This window comes from Montipora foliosa, chromosome 2 (assembly GCF_036669935.1).
Source record: "Montipora foliosa isolate CH-2021 chromosome 2, ASM3666993v2, whole genome shotgun sequence".
NCBI lineage: Eukaryota > Metazoa > Cnidaria > Anthozoa > Scleractinia > Acroporidae > Montipora > Montipora foliosa.
Window position 1 is genome coordinate 44,006,010 of NC_090870.1, and position 17,500 is coordinate 44,023,509.

At 39.5% G+C, this 17,500-nt stretch overlaps 1 protein-coding gene across 1 annotated transcript in view; it reads left to right on the forward strand.

The window, feature by feature from the left end:
- Positions 1–17,155, forward strand: part of LOC137993220 (serine/threonine-protein phosphatase 1 regulatory subunit 10-like) — a 32,396-nt gene extending 15,241 nt beyond the window's left edge. Inside the window, exons 17-29 of the mRNA XM_068838928.1 lie at positions 930–964; positions 1,869–1,899; positions 2,170–2,328; positions 2,846–2,910; positions 3,017–3,070; positions 3,394–3,468; positions 5,003–5,052; positions 5,827–5,911; positions 7,322–7,433; positions 7,905–7,966; positions 11,876–12,062; positions 12,769–13,046; positions 14,253–17,155. Of these exons, the coding sequence (XP_068695029.1) occupies positions 930–964; positions 1,869–1,899; positions 2,170–2,328; positions 2,846–2,910; positions 3,017–3,070; positions 3,394–3,468; positions 5,003–5,052; positions 5,827–5,911; positions 7,322–7,433; positions 7,905–7,966; positions 11,876–12,062; positions 12,769–13,046; positions 14,253–14,507 (1,448 nt within the window). The 3' untranslated portion in view covers positions 14,508–17,155. The remainder of the gene's footprint in view (positions 1–929; positions 965–1,868; positions 1,900–2,169; positions 2,329–2,845; positions 2,911–3,016; positions 3,071–3,393; positions 3,469–5,002; positions 5,053–5,826; positions 5,912–7,321; positions 7,434–7,904; positions 7,967–11,875; positions 12,063–12,768; positions 13,047–14,252) is intronic.
- The last annotated feature ends 345 nt before the right edge of the window (positions 17,156–17,500 follow it).

The window sequence follows — 17,500 nt, forward strand, 5'->3', positions numbered from 1 at the left end:
ATATGGTCCTGGCATGAGCCAAAGTAAACTTTTTGAGTGGAGTGCAGGGCTCGAAATTAACGAAAAAATCCAGTCGCATTTTGCGATAAGATACGAAAATTTAGTCGCAATTTCGCAAATTTTAGTCGCAAAATCGTCGCGCTGCATTGTGTTGTCAGCGGTTTAGCAGAAAAATATGAGCCCGCAGTACTTGTGTGTAAAGAAACTGCTGAAAATGGCGAATGATCGAAGGAATGGAGCTGAGCACGTAACATCGCAGCTAAATTACTATACAATTACGCTACCTTCAGAGAAAATTCACAGCAAGAAACAAAATAATTTATTTATTTATTTGTTTATTTTAGCAAAAGTAGCAGCAAAGTGGCAACTGCTAACCCTTTTGTTTCGAAAGAACGAAGGTGACAACAAGTCGCAAATTTGCGACTTCTCCAGATATTTTAGTCGCAAAGGGAAAAATTTAGTCGCAAATGCGACCGTATTGGTCGCAATTTCGAGCCCTGGAGTGATCAAGTTTAATCAACTGTTTGGCTGTTCTCTGGGAAATCGATTTTGTTTTCCTCCGTTCATACAAGGGGAAAATGGTTTTAATTTCTGCTATTGCCGTTTACGTGGCCATGTAGTAATTTTAATTATTGTCAAAGCTCTCACAAGTGGGCATCGTCTAGAAGTAAAGTTAGGCCCTGTTTGTTCATTAGTACCTTAAGTTAGTAAGAACAAAAGTCGCTAATTAATTAACAACCACTAATGTGTCTTGCTTCAGTAGTGAAAACCAGGTCTGAGTATCTGAATATTGTAGATGGTTGCTTACAGACATGTAGGAATTTGTACGGAAGTTGAAGTAAATACAAGTACAGTGGTCTCCTTATAAGTGTGTACTTTAGAGGTGCATTTACTGGATTATTGTACTTACTGTGTGATTTTGTGTCCAGGTGGGGACATTGGAGATTTTACCAAAAGAACAGAGGTGAGAAACCTGATTCATAATAGGACTTATTAACAAGAACCCGGCACCCTGCCAATTATGTCCCAACCCTAATTGAAAGTTACATTTAAATGTTGCAAGGTGCAAAATAATATGATAATACAGGGGCAGATCCAGGATTTTTCTGGGGAGTTGTATTAGAACACCCTCCCCCTAGATCCATCCCTGTAAATAATGTAGTTAATTGCCCTTTCTTCAGGGGCTGCACTCACGATAAAAATAACCAGAATGAGTTTTTAAGAATCACAAATGACGAAAGGCAAAACAATCAGTTGGCTGCATGACTGCAAATTACCTAGGATACATTCAGCTTTTGCTTAGGGCTGGACTTAAATGTACAAACTCCAGATTTCATGTTTGGCACCCATTTGAATTACTCACCCATGCTACCTCCACCAAACCAAACATGGAAAACTTTAAATATAATGTAATTTCCCATGTTCAACACACCATCATTATCAAGGCTTTCAGCTTAGGTTTGAAACCTTGGTTTACATTGTATCGCCTTCTCAATTCTATTCAGTTTTGTCATTATTAAAAGTGACAAACGAGAACAAAAAATAATGGCTGTTACATGGAGATAGCATTGGCTAGTCAAGGCAGGTAGCAACAGATCAGAAATACATCTACTGTAGATGTCATTACAGCCTTGTGTTTCTCATGAAAGACTTCAATACATATAGTTGCTCCTATGCAGCAAGTTTAACCCATTGACTCCTGGGGGTTCCCCATTGAAAAGTAAAATCGTCTGGCGTTAGACAGAGTAAAAATAATACTAATGGTTTGGGTGTCAAAGGGTTTTAAAGACTGTGCTTATAATTATTCAAGCTCCACATTTTTTTTTTAAAGACATGTTAATTTCTATAATAATTTGATTTATTTGCAGACTTCAGAGAAAGAGAATTCTCCCAAGTCAGGTATGTTCATGCAAAAACTATTCCCAAACTTTTTCTTGTGCAGAACATTACAGAATTTTATTGACGAAAGAGTCATTACTGTCTAAAACCAAAATCCATTGCAATGCTTCCTTAATTTCATTGTATAATAATCTGAACTCTAGCCTGTTTGGCTTTTTCTTGGCAACACAATAAACTTGAAACATTTTACGTTTGAATCATGTTTTCTGAATTTCACAGTTAATGTAGAGAAAACTTGGAAACCTATCAGTACTCTTTCTTTTACTAAAGCATCACAGACCCCATCAGACACAACTACGTCTGCTGGAGATGAAAACACTGATGAGAAGCCAACTAAGAAGTCTAAAAAAGGAAAAAGGGTTCAGTGGCCAGCTGACGATGCCAATCTTGCTACATTTCATTACTTTGAGATGGATGAAGATGAAAGAGGTTAGGTTATTGAATTTTGGGGGATTTCATGTCCATTCATCATCATCGTCATAATCAGCGAAAACGGCTTGTCCAGTTTAAAGCCACCCTTCCTCCCAAGTTGTTTACCATCTTTATTGATATCTTTTGAAGTTAATTGATGTAGGTTTTACTTCGACAACCCTCGTGAGCTTGACCATATTTGGCACCAAAAAGGAAAATGTCATCCACTTTTCTCTCTTTTTCCTCCAAGAACACCTAGTCTTGTTCTTGTTCTTGTTCTTTGTTGACTGTTAGGTGTTGTGATATCTTGTAATTTGCCATTTAAGGTGTTTCATATACAGTCCAGAGGTAGTCTGGCCAAGTTAACAATAAAAAAGCTTGGCCACTCCAAGAGTCATTTTCTTTAAAACATCCGTTTGTGAGGCCTGCTGTCTTTCCTTTTTGTTATCATCTGTGTTAACAGTTAAGTCAGAGTTATACAACTGTGCAATACATGTAAATCTGATAGACGAACTGCTTTTCTTGGCTTTTTTAGCTCTGGTGAGACACCCAGTGAACTTTCTTGATGCAGCTCATAATGAGATGGTCAGAGAAAGACAGGTACAGGCTTTGCTGTCAGAAATTGCACTGTTTTGTTCTTTGATGTGTCTTGGTTTGTTTCCTAATTGATTGTCTTGTACTTCATTAATTGAGACATCTCTTTTAGCTTGTGGAACAAGCCAAACGATTAAGTGAAGACATGATGGTCGAAAGAATAAAGGTAATGAATTTTATGATTTCTTCAATGCTACATGTGCTACAGTGTGTGATTGGTCAATCTGTCTTGTCAGTCAGTTTTCTGTGGTATGGCTGGGTTCGTTTCTTTCTTCATTCAGTAATACCAAAAGATGAAATGAAGATCTTGCTAACCTAGTTTTCTTGGTCCTTAATGATGTTATCACACATTTTCTCCCATTTAGATGGGTTTATGGACCATTATTATGTAGAGTGCATGTTGTACAATCAGTTCCATACATGTGGCAAGGGGATGCAAACTTTGAATTTAGCAAATATGTGACTGACACAGTTTCACGCTGATTTTAGTGGTACAGACCTGCCGTGATAACAATAGATCATCAGATGGAGAGAGGAGGAAAAAGTGAACAACGACACATTCAGGTTTGTTATTATATTTATAATAAAAAGCACATTTCCAGTTTACATATAAGAGTGGACTATTTCATAATTCAATTTTTGGAGATTAGACGTCAACATGTCAATATACAGGTACCCGGGTGATCAATTTCTTGACAGGTTAAACTAGTCACTCCACAATTTGTAAAGGACCCACTGAGTGTTCATACTGCCTAAAAATCATTGGCACTCAGCTGGGCAATCAAGATATAAAATGGGGATTTGCCAAGTTCAACTTGGATCTCAAGGATACTTTGGCTAAGGGTTATAAGCCACAGTAAGAAATCATTGATTCATCATGATCTGGTCAAATACATGTACCATTGGATTGACAACACTGTTTTGGTGCCATGTGAAACACCAATATTATTGTTATTGCTTATCATCTTCAAACACCCAAACAATATTTTGCCTTAATAGCTCACTGAAAAACTATGCCCCCATTAAAGTTTAAACTCTCATATCTCCAAAATGAAATGGATGGTCAACCTCATAGTCATTTTTTATTGCTCAAAAGTGATCAGCAGAAGGTAACACTCTCTATAACGTAAAAAATTCCACCTTAAGTGTTCCATTATTAATATTGTAAAGGTAACTCTGATTCTCCTTCAGAATTTTTTTTATAACCTACTTATCACTTTCCAGCATTTTTGAGATATTAGCATTTAATTAAAGACAAAATATGTCTTGTTTTTAGATGGCTATCATGTCACTATGGCAACTTTTAACAACACTATTAAGCACTTTTTGTTATAAGCAATATTAAGCAATTATTGGATGAGGTTGAGCATGACAGCGAGAATTATGAAGGCCGAGGTTTGTGTTATCTGCCGGAGCCGAAGGCTGAGGCGGATAACACAAACCGAGGCCTTGATAATTTCGCTATCATGCGAAAACCGAATCCAATAATTGTTTTATTTTACAATTATAAATGTAGAAGCGTTGAGACATTTCACAGAACAACAACAAAGTAAGCCACGCAATGACACGTTTCAGTGTAAACATCTTTATTAATGACAGCCGTGAATTACATGTAAAGCGGAATTCAAAAGGTTTACAGAAAGGATTTAAGCCTAAAACATCTGAAAACGTTTCAGGAAAAACTGAATCAAACTGAAACTTTTGAACAAAATTCTAAAGTTAAGTTGTACGGTCTTAAAAATGTTCCCGATATTGAGATGTAAACAAAACTTCATTGTCTGTAAAAACGCGTCATACCTACATGCATAAGTGTCTGTAGATGTGACGCGATGACACAGCGCCATCTAGAATTAGCGGGGTGCTTTTAGCCAATCAAAATTGAGATAGCATCAGCATTGTATAATAATGAGTATTGTTGTTTCACATGCTACCATAAGATAACATTTTGGTGATAAAGAGCTGCAGAGTCAAACCTTTAAAATACATCTACAGCTGTAGGACAATAATTATTATAATTTCTTGAAAGAGTTGAAACTGGCTTCAGCTACTTTAATTGTAGTATTCATAATATTATTGTTTACTGATTTATTTATTGCAGAAAACAAGGGAAGCTAGTATTCTTGCTGATATATTTTTAACAAAATCAAGGTATTAATTTTTTCCTAATTGATCAGCTACTTAACCTTCCATTGTGTTGGTATGTTTGAGATATAAAATTAATGTATGTTCAGGGCTCAAAATTACAAAAAAGTCCCAGGCACAATTTTGCTACAAGATACGAAAATTTGATCCCAAGTTCATAAAGTGAAGTCACAAAGTATATTATGTAATTGTGGGTCATTGCGGGAGGGTGCAAAGTGCAGGTTGCAAGTTAGGGTTGCAGGTCATTGTTTAATACCATAACTGAAACAACCCAAACCTTTACAAGAATGCTAACCTTAGGCTTAAACATAATCTGAAGCAAATATTAGCATTGGAAAAGGTTTGGGGGGTTTTAGGGTTTTAGGGTTAGACCCTCCAGGGTCATTGCACTGCATTGTGTAGCCAGTGGTTTTACAAAACAAAAAAATGAGCCTACAGGTGTACGAAATAAATTTATGGCTTAAGAAATCTCTTAAACTGATAAATGGTAGAGGGAATGGCATTTTGCATGTAATATTGCAGCGAAATTACGCTACAATTTTGTCCTGTCTTCAGTTTGATACAATATTCACAATGGGAAACAAACATTTTTTCATTTCTTTGGTTATTGTAGCAAACATAGCGGCAAAGTTTTAACTGCTAACCCTTTTATTTTGTAATAGAGAAAGTGAAAGGTAGTCACAGATTTGTAACTCCTCCAGATATTTTGGTCGCAAATGCAACTGTATTGGTTGCAATATTGAGCCCTATATGACCTCGTTGCTTTTGTTGTTTTATTAGTCTCCCAGACAGTCCAGCTGAACCTGATCCAGAGAAGCAACAAACCAATGGGAATGAAGAACCCAAACTGATTCCTCATGATGAGGTATATAACGCACCATTCTTAGGTTTGCTTCAATAACAACGACTTAATGTCACTTTTGAGTGGTTTACAACTGGAGTTGAGTCACTCACTTCTAATTAACCGACCACTGACTATTATTTATGTATCATCTGTAGCAGAAGCATATGGCCTTGAAGCGTGTAACTTGCAATTCTTTTCCTTATGCATCTATCAATGTTAAGCCCAAGTGGGGGGGGGGGGGGGGCGGAGGGAGGGGCATATGTGGGGCATTTGACCTCTTTTTGCCTTCCCTACCCTTGGGAATTTGACTACGAATCTGGGCCCCAGGGTTGGGACGTTTGCTTTTTTTGCGTGGAGGAGTGGGACTAAGTCACATCGTCCCATATGCTTGTCTGTGTGCTGGCCATCTTGGAATTGAAGTAGCGTGGCTACAGCCCTGAAAGACAGCTTTTTTTTTTAATAGAGGTAAGCACTTGTATTTATACAGAAACACTACTTCTCACTACTCATTTTCAATATAAATTGATGGAACATCTTACTTTGTGGGGATTGTTGATAATATCGACTCACTTTGCCTCAGAGAATCAAGCGTTGGAATTCTATTAAATATTTTGTATCCATTGACTAGGAGAATGCCTCTCTTAAAGATTACGAGTGCCTGTAGAACAGGGATATTACTTCGAAAATCACCGAAATGTGGAATGGACTGATATTTTTATATCATCGCCACACCTACTTTTTGTTGCTGCCCCGCCCATTTTCATTGAAGAATGAAGTTGGTATGTGAGCAGGATGGCGCACATTACAAAAAGTGGGTGGGGCGAGAATGTAAAGATTTGAGCCCATTCCACAGTTCGGTGATTTTCATAGTACTTCCCCAAGGTGGGGATATTTGATCTGGTTTGATTTGACCAAATTTTGGGGCCCCACGGTGGGCATTTTGACCAAAAATTCTTATGAAAAGTCAAATGTCCCACATATGCCCCCCTTCCCTCGCTTGGGCTTAACATTGATAGATGCTTTAGAACAAAGCTGGGGATCTAGGATACCAATTCTGTGCCCAAATATGGACAAAAATAAGATTGAAGCTGCACGCGCAGGAAAATGCACAAGCTATGTTACATCCAAATAAGGAAATTTTTAAACTAAAAAAACCCCAGCTCTGAACCAGAGTTAAACACTTCCAAGGTCATGAGCTTCTGTCTCTATAAAGTGTAATGTGAGTCAATATCTTCAAATCAGTGATCAGTGGACACTAAGTTCATTCTGGGATTAATGAGTGGATGATGAAGGTTTTGAAAAAGCTGAACATTACTTGTTTATAAAGCTTTTCCCATTGAAATGTTGCCCTTTTTGCTTGGGGTTTTTTTTTCTGTTGGTTTGGTTTTGTGATGATCTCACTATAATTTGTATAAATATTCCGTTTTGCAGAAGGGAACCACTCACGTACCTGCAAAAGCGCCGAGTTTACCACCTAACACCAGCAGCGTCCAATTGCCAGCAGCTTTAATGTCGCTATTTTCATCAGCGTCTTCAAATCGAGGTTTGACTACTTGCAGGCAGAATTCCTTAAGAGGATTTTCCATTAATGATCCTTTCTGTCTCTCTCACATGAAGTTTGGCCGAATTTAATAGGTTTTGGCCCATGCACCGATACAGCCATCAGAGTACTTGCCATAGTCACCTACACTCTCTTACTGCCAAAGATTGTACACGTAAATAATATGTTCGTTAACAAACTCCAAAAATTCCAGCACCATTTTCAGTAATCTTGTCATTACACAGGGTTACCAGGCTAGTTAAGTGCATTGAAATAATGTCCTGGACACTCAAGTGAAAACTTGACATTATGAATATTATAAATATGTTCTTCAAAAAGCTCCACAAATTCTAGCACCATTTTCAGCAATCTTTTCACTGCACAGGGTTACCAGGCTAGTTAAGTGCATTAAAATAATTCATATTTCCTGGACACTTGACTGTAAACTTGACATTGTGATTCTTCTATCTTCAGGAGGTGCAGCTGCACAAGTTAACCAACTTTTAACTCCCCAAACGCTCCTTGATAAACTCATGGTAAGCTGAGTTCACAGCAGTTAACTTTTCTTAGTTCGAGAGTGAAACGTTCAAAAAATGGGATTTTGTTATGAACGTAACTTGGATTAACTAGTTACCTTTGAAGATAATAGTTTACTTGAAATTCAAGATCTTTTTGATATCTTCATGACTGACTTTGACAGTGGACCCCTGCCCTGAACAGACTTCGAAACGCCTCACACAGGTTGAAAGGTGAAAAACAGTGGTCACTTAATAAACACATTGTGAAGGTGCAGAAAGATGTGATGGACGTACTGAATACAGAAACAACTTTATTTGACACTCCTAAGGAAAAAGTGTTTGCAACAGTTATTGTAAAGTAGAAGACAAAAACGAAAACTGGGCGCGAGGCAATTTGGAATAGTGGCCTGCGTGGCTGGCGGTATTGTTGACGCGAGAGGCAAATTTACGAGCGGCGAAGCCGCGCGAAGAATGAGGCGCGGCGCTGTGAATACTGTATTTCAGTCACGCGCGTTTTTGAGACGCGGACGGCAACCGGAAGAGAACATTTCGCGAGCCAGGGTAGTGGTGTCTCCCAGGTTTTATATTTATCATCTTTAATACAGAAAAGATACTTAAATGTAAATGTGGTTGTGTGAAGACAAGTTAAAAGGGAAAACAGCTCACTTCCGGTTGCCGTCCGCATCTCAAAAACGCCCGTGCTTAAGCTCCCTTTTATGCTCTACGACGCGGTCGTCAATGAGAACGGCACAAAGCAACAATATCATTGGTTAAAAGAGGAAAAATATTATTATAATCTTGCTACACGTGCAGCACGCATTTTAGCACAAATTTTTGCGGTACTCTCAGGCGCGGATCCAGGATTTAAGGAGCAAGGGTGGCACAGTTGGCTATTGCGTGGCCTAGGTGCATAAGGTCCCGAGTTCGATCCCTGGATCTCACATCCTTGCTTCGACTTCTTTCCTTTCAGTGTAGCCTAAGTAGCTTTAAATACCCTTAAAACGGAGCACTGATGGAAAGAGGGGGGTAAAATGAGCGCACCGTCGGCTTTCTGGGAGAGTACTCTCTAGAGAGTAAAGGAACTTCCGACGTTAAATAACGTGTACCTTTACCTTTACCATTTTGAAATAGGGGGGGTGGGGGGGTGAATTTTTGTAATAATGTTATAGAACCAAAGCCTGATTGAGGTGTTTGAGGGATAAGAAAAAAAAAACAAAGAAGGGGGGCTCAGAAAAAGGTGGGTAAAAATTCACCCATTTCACCTCCCCTGGATCCGCGCCTGACTCTTCATAACAACGACGTAAAATCACCAAATTTGAGGTTTTGACGACAACGCGAGCGTACAGATGTTAAGGTTACCGTATACCATCAGATCGGCAATTTTCTTCAAATTTGGATTTTTTTGGTTAAAATAGTGATCGAAATGGGATATCTAATGTAAAAAAGAAATTATTCAAAAATATTAAATATTGGCGGAGAAATGGCGGTTTTAAGTTTTGGACGGAAGTAAAAATTACCCGTTTGATTGACAGTCTTAGCTCTGTTTTCTCGAATCTATTTTTTCACTTGGAAGCTTACACTTTAAAGAGCTAAAGCTCAAATGGAATTTGTCCGATTGCCCCAAAATTTTGGCAGTGGCTACATTAACATATAAACAACAAAAAGGTGTCTGGGAAATTTTTATGTCAAAACATTTCTTCTCTGAGAGCGATTTTTGGACGAACACAACTGGCAAAGCGCAGACACCTTTTTTTAGCGCTTTGGTTCGGGAAACGGAAGAACAAAATAAAATAGCGAAAAGCGAAATTTGCTTTGACTTGTAGCTTTGAAAAGGTGATTCGGACGCTCGCATTTTGAGGTCGTGAAAAATTCGAGAATTTAGTTAATTTCAAAATTCTTGATATGGCTTGATAGCCACTTCTATAAGCTTTAATTTTATATAGGGGTTTAGGTATCTGCAGTTTAAACCGGACGCGCTACATCGCTCGGACGCGAGACACCCCTGAAGGTATACGGTCATCTTAATCTTTTATTCCCTATTTTTACTCTGAAACTGCTCGTACCAATTTATTTGTAGGATACTTATTTCGCATCGTACGACGTGAACGGGATGGAATAATCGCGAAAAACTTAACGATATTGCAAAGTTCTATTTTGAGGTGACGTTTTCGTCGATGTCGCCGTCGTAGATCTTAAAAGGGAGCTTAAGCACGCGCATTTTTGAGACGCCGACGGCAACCGGAAGTGAGCTGTTTTTCCTTTTAACCTGTTTTCACGCAACCACATTTACATTGCTAAGTATCTTTTCTCCATTAGAGATGATTAGTGCAAAAGTCTGGGAGACACCAGTGTCCTGGCACGCGAAAGTTTCTCTTCCGGTTGCCGTCTGCGTCTCAAAAACGCGCGTGCTTAAAGTCCCTAATTTGCTTCTTGAGCCAACAAGAGACCGATTCGGCTAACTCAGTGTTGTACCCAATTCAAATATCTCGGGGCTTACGAATCTTTGTGTGTTGTATTTGCATGATGTGGCTTCACGTTTAAATGATATGGAAATACATGGAACAAAGCATTTTATTCCCAAAGGGTGTGATTTGGGTACAACATTGAGTTACCTGAGTTGGTTTATACAGCCAGCTTCGCAGGCTATTAGAATAGTAGCTGAGCTAATCGAGCTAAATGGCCAAGTCAAACAGATAAGGTTTGCATATTAGATTAAGAGAGCACATCAATGAAGCGACTACCGCAAACTAAAAAGCCAAACAAACAAGAAATACACACAAGCAAGGGGGACTAAAAATAGATGGTAGAAAGCAAAAGATGAATGATAATACATTTCATTGGGAAAAGAAAAAGAAACCATAGTTAACTATCATAATTTGTCAGAAGAGAATTTTTTTGAAAGATAAATGAAGAACTTCTAACCTTGTAACTGGCCAATTGCTAAATAATGTGATAGAGCAGTTTTCAATTGAGTGTCGAAAGTAATTAGCCAATAGACCTTTTGCAGATACGGCGGCCATTTGGTTTCTATTGTTTCAAAGACATTATGGGATGCTCAGGGGGCAAATTAATATGTATTTGCCCCCTGAGCATCCCATAATAGCTATTTCAAACAATAGAAATCTTAAAATGGCCGGCGTATCTGCAAAAAGATCTATTGCTTTGGTTTTGCATTACTTCACTCAGCTATTGGTTCAAAGTTCTCGCGCCACTTTTTCAACCAATCAGAAGTGAAAGCAAAACCAATTGTGGCTCGCGCGTGCAAATTTTCCCGCGCTTTGTGTCGGCTGTGTGTAATTACTTCGAGTTTTGATTGGTTTACTGGATTGTCTACGTCCATTTTGATTGGCCAAAGTAATTACTTTGGTTTCGGTTTTACGACGCTCGATTGAAACTCGCTGTAACGACTTACAGGGTTCGTACGCGTCTTGAAAACCCTTGAATTTTGAGAGTACATTTTCAAGGCCTTGAAAGTCTTTGAAAATCTTTGCTCTTCATTCCTGGTCCTTAAAAGTCCTTGAATTTTTTCTGCCCCGCATTTTTAATCTTTGAAAACTTCAGTATATGTAAAAGTGATCAGCCACTCAAGTCATGTCATACAAACGTGACGAGCTCTGGGGTCGAGAATGATTACCAGTGCCTTTGCATTTTTTTCAGGCATGTATGGTATGGAAAATGAGCAAGAAATTGTATTGTCAGACTATTTCCATGGGTAAATTCTTCGACGTAAATAAAAAAGAGGTCCTTGAAATTTCAAAGGTTGGCCCTTGAAAGTCCTTGAGAAGTCCTTGAATTTTTGGTCTAAAAAAGTGTACGAACCCTGGACTTAGTTGTGTAGCCATCTTTGCATGCACCATGTGCACTCGGCAAAGCCAAGAGCTGTCAATAACATTGTTTGTAAAACTAATTCACACCTTGTGGTTTCAGAAACCTCATCAAAGTGCACAGGCTCCACTGACGCCAATTTCTCAACCCCCGATGCAAAATGAATCAGCAGGCAATTCTCTTCCTGATGCCATAAAAAATATCCTAGAACCACTACAGCAAAATAAAATGGGTCCATCGAGGATGCAAGGCCCTGGTATGGGTCCTGGGACAGGATTACTTGGGGCCGGTAGGTGCAGTTTGTTACATCACAGACTGGGTGCAAAACTTGAACATGAAACCAGATCAGTATCCCGCATTGGCAAGCTTAAAAGGCAATGGCGCCGTTAAATATAAAGAGTGTTTTTTTTGTTTCCAATAAGATGCCGTCAATAGTAGCTGGGGTGCAGGGATGGCGCAGTGGTGAGAGCACTCGTCTCCGACCAATGTGGGTTGAGTTCGTTGGTTCTCTACTCTGCACCGAGAGGTTTTCTCCGGGTACTCCGGCTTTCCCCTCTCCTCAAAACCAACATTTGACTTGGTCTGTGTCAATTGTTGATTTCAGTTTATAGTGTCCCCAATTAGTACTCCAGCGCTAGAACTACGAGACAATTAAATAAAGTTTCCTTTCCTTTCTCAATCAGTGTCGCATCTCATGAGGACTTAAGCTTAAGAGAAAGGCAGTCTGCAACACACAAAAGCCTTCGTTGTAGACAAGAAAACAGTTGTTTTGTTTCTATTCATATCCAGCGAGTGAGAATGCTAATGTGTCTGTTGCCATCCCCACTTCACAGGCATAAATTATTTTATTTCTCTTTTTTGACATGTTCCTCGCTGAAAAAATTCAATTTTCTCGCAATTTACCCTTTTCATGAAATGTCTACATATTTTTCACCAAAACAAACACCTTAAATGTAATTTATCTAGAGCATTAATTACTTACGTTTTTTTGACAGCACCGGGCGACCCAGGTGGAATGTTAAACGCGTTCAGACAACCTGGTCCAATGGGCCCTAGAGGAGTACAGGGCCCGCACATAAGACCTGAAATGGCTCCTCATTTTCAGGGCCCAGGGGGACCTAGACAAGGAGTTCCTATGGGACCACTTTTCCCAGGTCCGGATGGCCCAATGATGGGACCTCGTATGAGAGGACTAATGCCGCCTCGAATGCAAGTTGGACATGGTGTTGCAAGGGGCATGGCGCCGGGACCACGGCCACTTCTTCCGGAAATGGTAAGGTTTGGTTTGTTATTTGTAGTTAGTCATGTTCGTCATCTTTCAGTAGAAATGAAAAAGTTTGTTCAAATGCTACGCTATTATCGGTTGGACGGACTGGTTCAGCCAGCTGGTAGTAAAGACAACCGGATGTGTACTTGATTTTACATTCCATTTTGAAGGCGTGTTGCAGGCTTTATACACGAGATAACTTGCCTTCCAATCCCGGGATAAGTTCTGAACCGGTTTCGCCTGTTTTGCGGAAATCGGTCACACTTTCTCGTAATTAATGAATATCACGGGTTAATTTAAGAGCAACTTTCCTGGAATTTACGTGGTCAGGTTTATTTCTGTCTTCACGAATAAAGGAAAATAACCGAAGCAGAGTGGTGGTAGTCAGGAGCTAACATTGGTTGCGGTCACACTCGATAGAAATACAATTTATCGCTAGTGTTGGCAGTACTCTAGTGTCAACTCTCTGGTGTTTTGAAACCCGAGGGGAACACTGAACAATAGTACTTGATGTAACACTAGTTTTAACTCCTTAATGAGACCGCAAATGGATCCGACCCGATCCTGGAACGAACCACTTCTGTTCACACGGAACCGTTCCGTTTATAATCGTCAGGCCACACGGGATCAATTTGTTACGGATCCAGTACTAGATCAAAGCGACCAAAGCAGCTGTTTCTACCATTTAAGCACGCGCAGAATACACGTGAAAGTTTTCAAAATGGTGCCCATGCTTAAATTGCGTTGCTTGTACCGAAAGTAACAGATCCATTTGGGACCGAAACATTTCCAAAACTGGACCTGCTTTTTAGGAGGTCCAGAAATCGGACCTGATTGGGAAAGGATTGACCGGCGGTTCGGTTAGCAGGTCCCGGTGAGGAAAACGGCTATCCGGCACGATTTTTCGATCGGAACCATTTGGAACCGGTCCCGTGTGAACATAGCCTAAGATAATGATTTGACTCTAACTATTTTTGATGTTTTGTTCAAGACTTTTCGGCTAGTGTTTGAGTCTTCATCAGTTGAAATATGTTAGTACGCGTGATTCAAAAAGCAGCACGTCGAACACGTGCTGATAAAGGCTCAAGCACCAGCCGAAACGTCCTGAACGAAACATAAAAGATAATCAGTGTCAAGCCATATTATTACAACAACCGAAGCAGTCGTTACTGATGAGACAGCAATTTACAAATCGGCTTTGTCTTTTTTCAGGCCAACCAAAACGACTTCACTTCAGATCAATTTGACGACGGAGGAGAGTTTGGAGACGAGGATGAAGACGGCGAAATCGCTGAACATATGAGCATGCGTGGCAGAGGTCGTGGAATGCCTCGCGGCCGGGGACGTGGCAGAGGGCGGGGCAGGGGAACACCGCCGGTCTGTCGCCACTTTGTTTCAAAGCGAGGCTGTCTGAGAGGAGCCACGTGTCACTTTTTGCATCCGGGAGTCAATGCACCGCCCATCTGATAATAAATCATACAGTATTTGAAGATGGTGACATGAACCTCCAAAAATACGCTATCTGAATATGCTATGCTGGTATAGTTGCGGACGGTCCCTCAAGAACGTTACCAGTTGGAATGCAATTTCAGTATCTTACACTGAAAGTATAACCAGGACAAACCATTGAATTCTGCGCCATGTCTTTAATGCTGCCACATCTCAAGAGCCGCAAAATTGAGTGATATATAGTGGTGGCAAAAACCAATAGGTTGTCTTCTTCTGTCTTTGACATGAGATGTAACTTACCTTCCTCAGACTGAGTGAGAGTTGAGATTCAACCCCGTTAATACTGTTAAATTAATGCCCACTTTAAAATAAGTGAGTGGCAAGAAGCTGGTCTTGGCCATTTTAGGGCGTGGCAAATGTATAACGAGTCATTTGCGTCTAAATAATCTACGCAGATTGCGCTAAAACTATGCTTCTCTTAGTTTTTTTGACGATACCAACTTTCATGCCTCACTGTGTTTTCAAACGTCTCGTGTATGTGACAAATCTCCAAGTTTCTTCAGTTTTATGAATTTATCGTTTTAGTGCAATTGTAGACCCAGCCATCTTTGCGCTCTGCTTTCTTCCGTTTTCACTTGTAATCTTCAGTCCTTCCTTGAGCTAGAGTAAAGCAAAGGCGTCCGAGGCCCCGTTGACACAGTGAAATGTCTTACCCATCGCGCGCTACCTCAAATTTCTATTTGTACAAAAATTGTATAATTTTTTATTGGAAGGAAACTGTAAAATACTAGATAGAGAGGATTTTAATTATTTAAGAATATTTTGTGACAATAAATAATTCATAGTTAAATCTCTTTGCTACGATTTGAAACGCGAAGTTCTCTGACAAGTCTTGTTTCTCTTATGTCACGAAAAATTTCCGGCCTATTCTGTGTTCCGTAATTCTTGTCCTCCCCAAAATCATCATTTTGAAGCTTTGCCTTAAAGGTTCCATTTTACTGATCTTAAAGGGTTTTTCAAAAGTAGGGCTTGGAGGAAAGAGGATCAAGGTCGTATATAAAGGGTTTTTCGCACAGGAAAGTTTTTCTTGACTTTTGAGAAATGAGCTCTTGGAAGACACACCATAGGCGGCTTGTCACCGCAACACGTAAAATCTCCTAAGACGTACTGATTGGCAACTGTTGCTAGGATCAGTAGATATTTTGCGTTTAAATGGTGAGATGATACCGTCGTCTCTTTAACAGCAATTTGATTGTTTTCGTCATGGTCCTTGACGGAGAAATACGAAGATATTTCAGCGCGAAGGCCATGTTTTCCGTTTGAATGGAGTCGTCCGAAGCACTATCGGAACAAATCCTTTGTTTTGTCAGTGTTTCTGACGTCCATACCTTTTAATTAAGGGTACTTTGAGCTGGAATTGCCCCAATCTAGCTTCGAACAACTTGAGCCTCGTTAGAGAAGAAAATATCGTAGCAAGTCAATATAAAAACCGAGACAAAATATCGACCTTCCATGAAACTGGTTATCTCAACATGAAGTATTCACCCAGTTTTGGGGGTCGGCTTGTGCTTACTAACTAGGCTTTTAAAATAGGCGAAAGCCGCTGGCATACGATTCCTGCAATGTGATTGGCTCGTGAACTTGATTCGGTGACGGTGAAAGACGACATCAATTTGTCTCTATTACCACATATGAAAATTTAGTTACAGCAACTTCTGCCTGCAAATAGTTAAGTTAATCCAGGGGAGTCAAAGCGCAAACAACAAGAGGGGAGTCGCGAAATGCTACAGCCCTAGTGGGCGTTTTGAAGTTATGATAAAATCAGTATGGTATCTATTGTCTTCGGTTTTATTTTTCCTTTTGTCAAATAGTCCGGCGCTGCCTATGCACGCCTGGCTGTCTACTGTTGGAAAACTCGAACCTACAGTCTTGTGTAATATTTATATTCCGATCTTCATAGGGGTTTTCCTGATATACTCTTTAAAAGATGGTTTATAGTTTGGTATGATGTGAAGAAAAGAGATAAGTTTTAGAGTGCAATGATTTGTTGACGGCTCGTTTGAAATACTCGAGGGGCAATGAAACGTTCGCGGATTATGAGGAAATGCATTTGCCATTTAAGTTATTATCTGTTAAAATGATGTCACGGTTCGCAGAAGTTAGGACACTTGAAATTTGTTGCATGAAAAGACAATGTAGCTGTTAAAGATCAGCATTGTTCCATAACAGTCTCCCAGTGTGAGACGATCCTAACTCCGGGACCATAAAACTCGGAAACGACGCTTTTTGCAAAACGTGAAACAATTTTATGGTTTTTGCACTATTTTATGGTTTATTTTTCACCATTGCCAGCAACTGACAGATAATTTTTGTTGCCTGGTAACGAGGTTATGTAACGTACGATCGGTTAAGTCCCGCGGTGTGAAAGGAACTGAAACATGTCAAATTACCGGTAGTGGTGTTAAAAGTTATTACTACATACATACATGAGCTTTGAAGTAACAATTGTAACAATGTATTTTTCATTGATAATCGAAGATGTGTGTAGAATCTTAATTGCTGCTATTTCAATTGAACGGTTGATTGGCCGCAAAAAAGTATTAACCTAGTTGCACCTGTTTTTTTCTGTCATTAAAATTGTTAAATAAAAGTTATTGCACTTTGTAGTTCTTGTTGAGTGAACCTTCAGTCTCCCGTTGGCGGAAAGAAGTCTAATTTAAGGACGTTCGCGCGAAAAATTTTTAACATTGATTTTTTTCTGCAATTTTTTCCATTGAAAGATGATGAGTTAGTGATGTCAGAGATGTAAAAAAATGGGGAGTCACCGATCGTTTTGGAGAGAACTAGCCCGGAAGAACAGCCTAAATCTGAAAAAATCCGGCTTCTTTAGCGAATAAGGCCACAGTGTCTGTAAGCCCAAAAATATTGCAATTACAACCTTAAGTTCGATTGTCTCGTTAATGAGTTGTTACTCATTAAACAATTACGACCGTGTTTAAATGTACAATCAG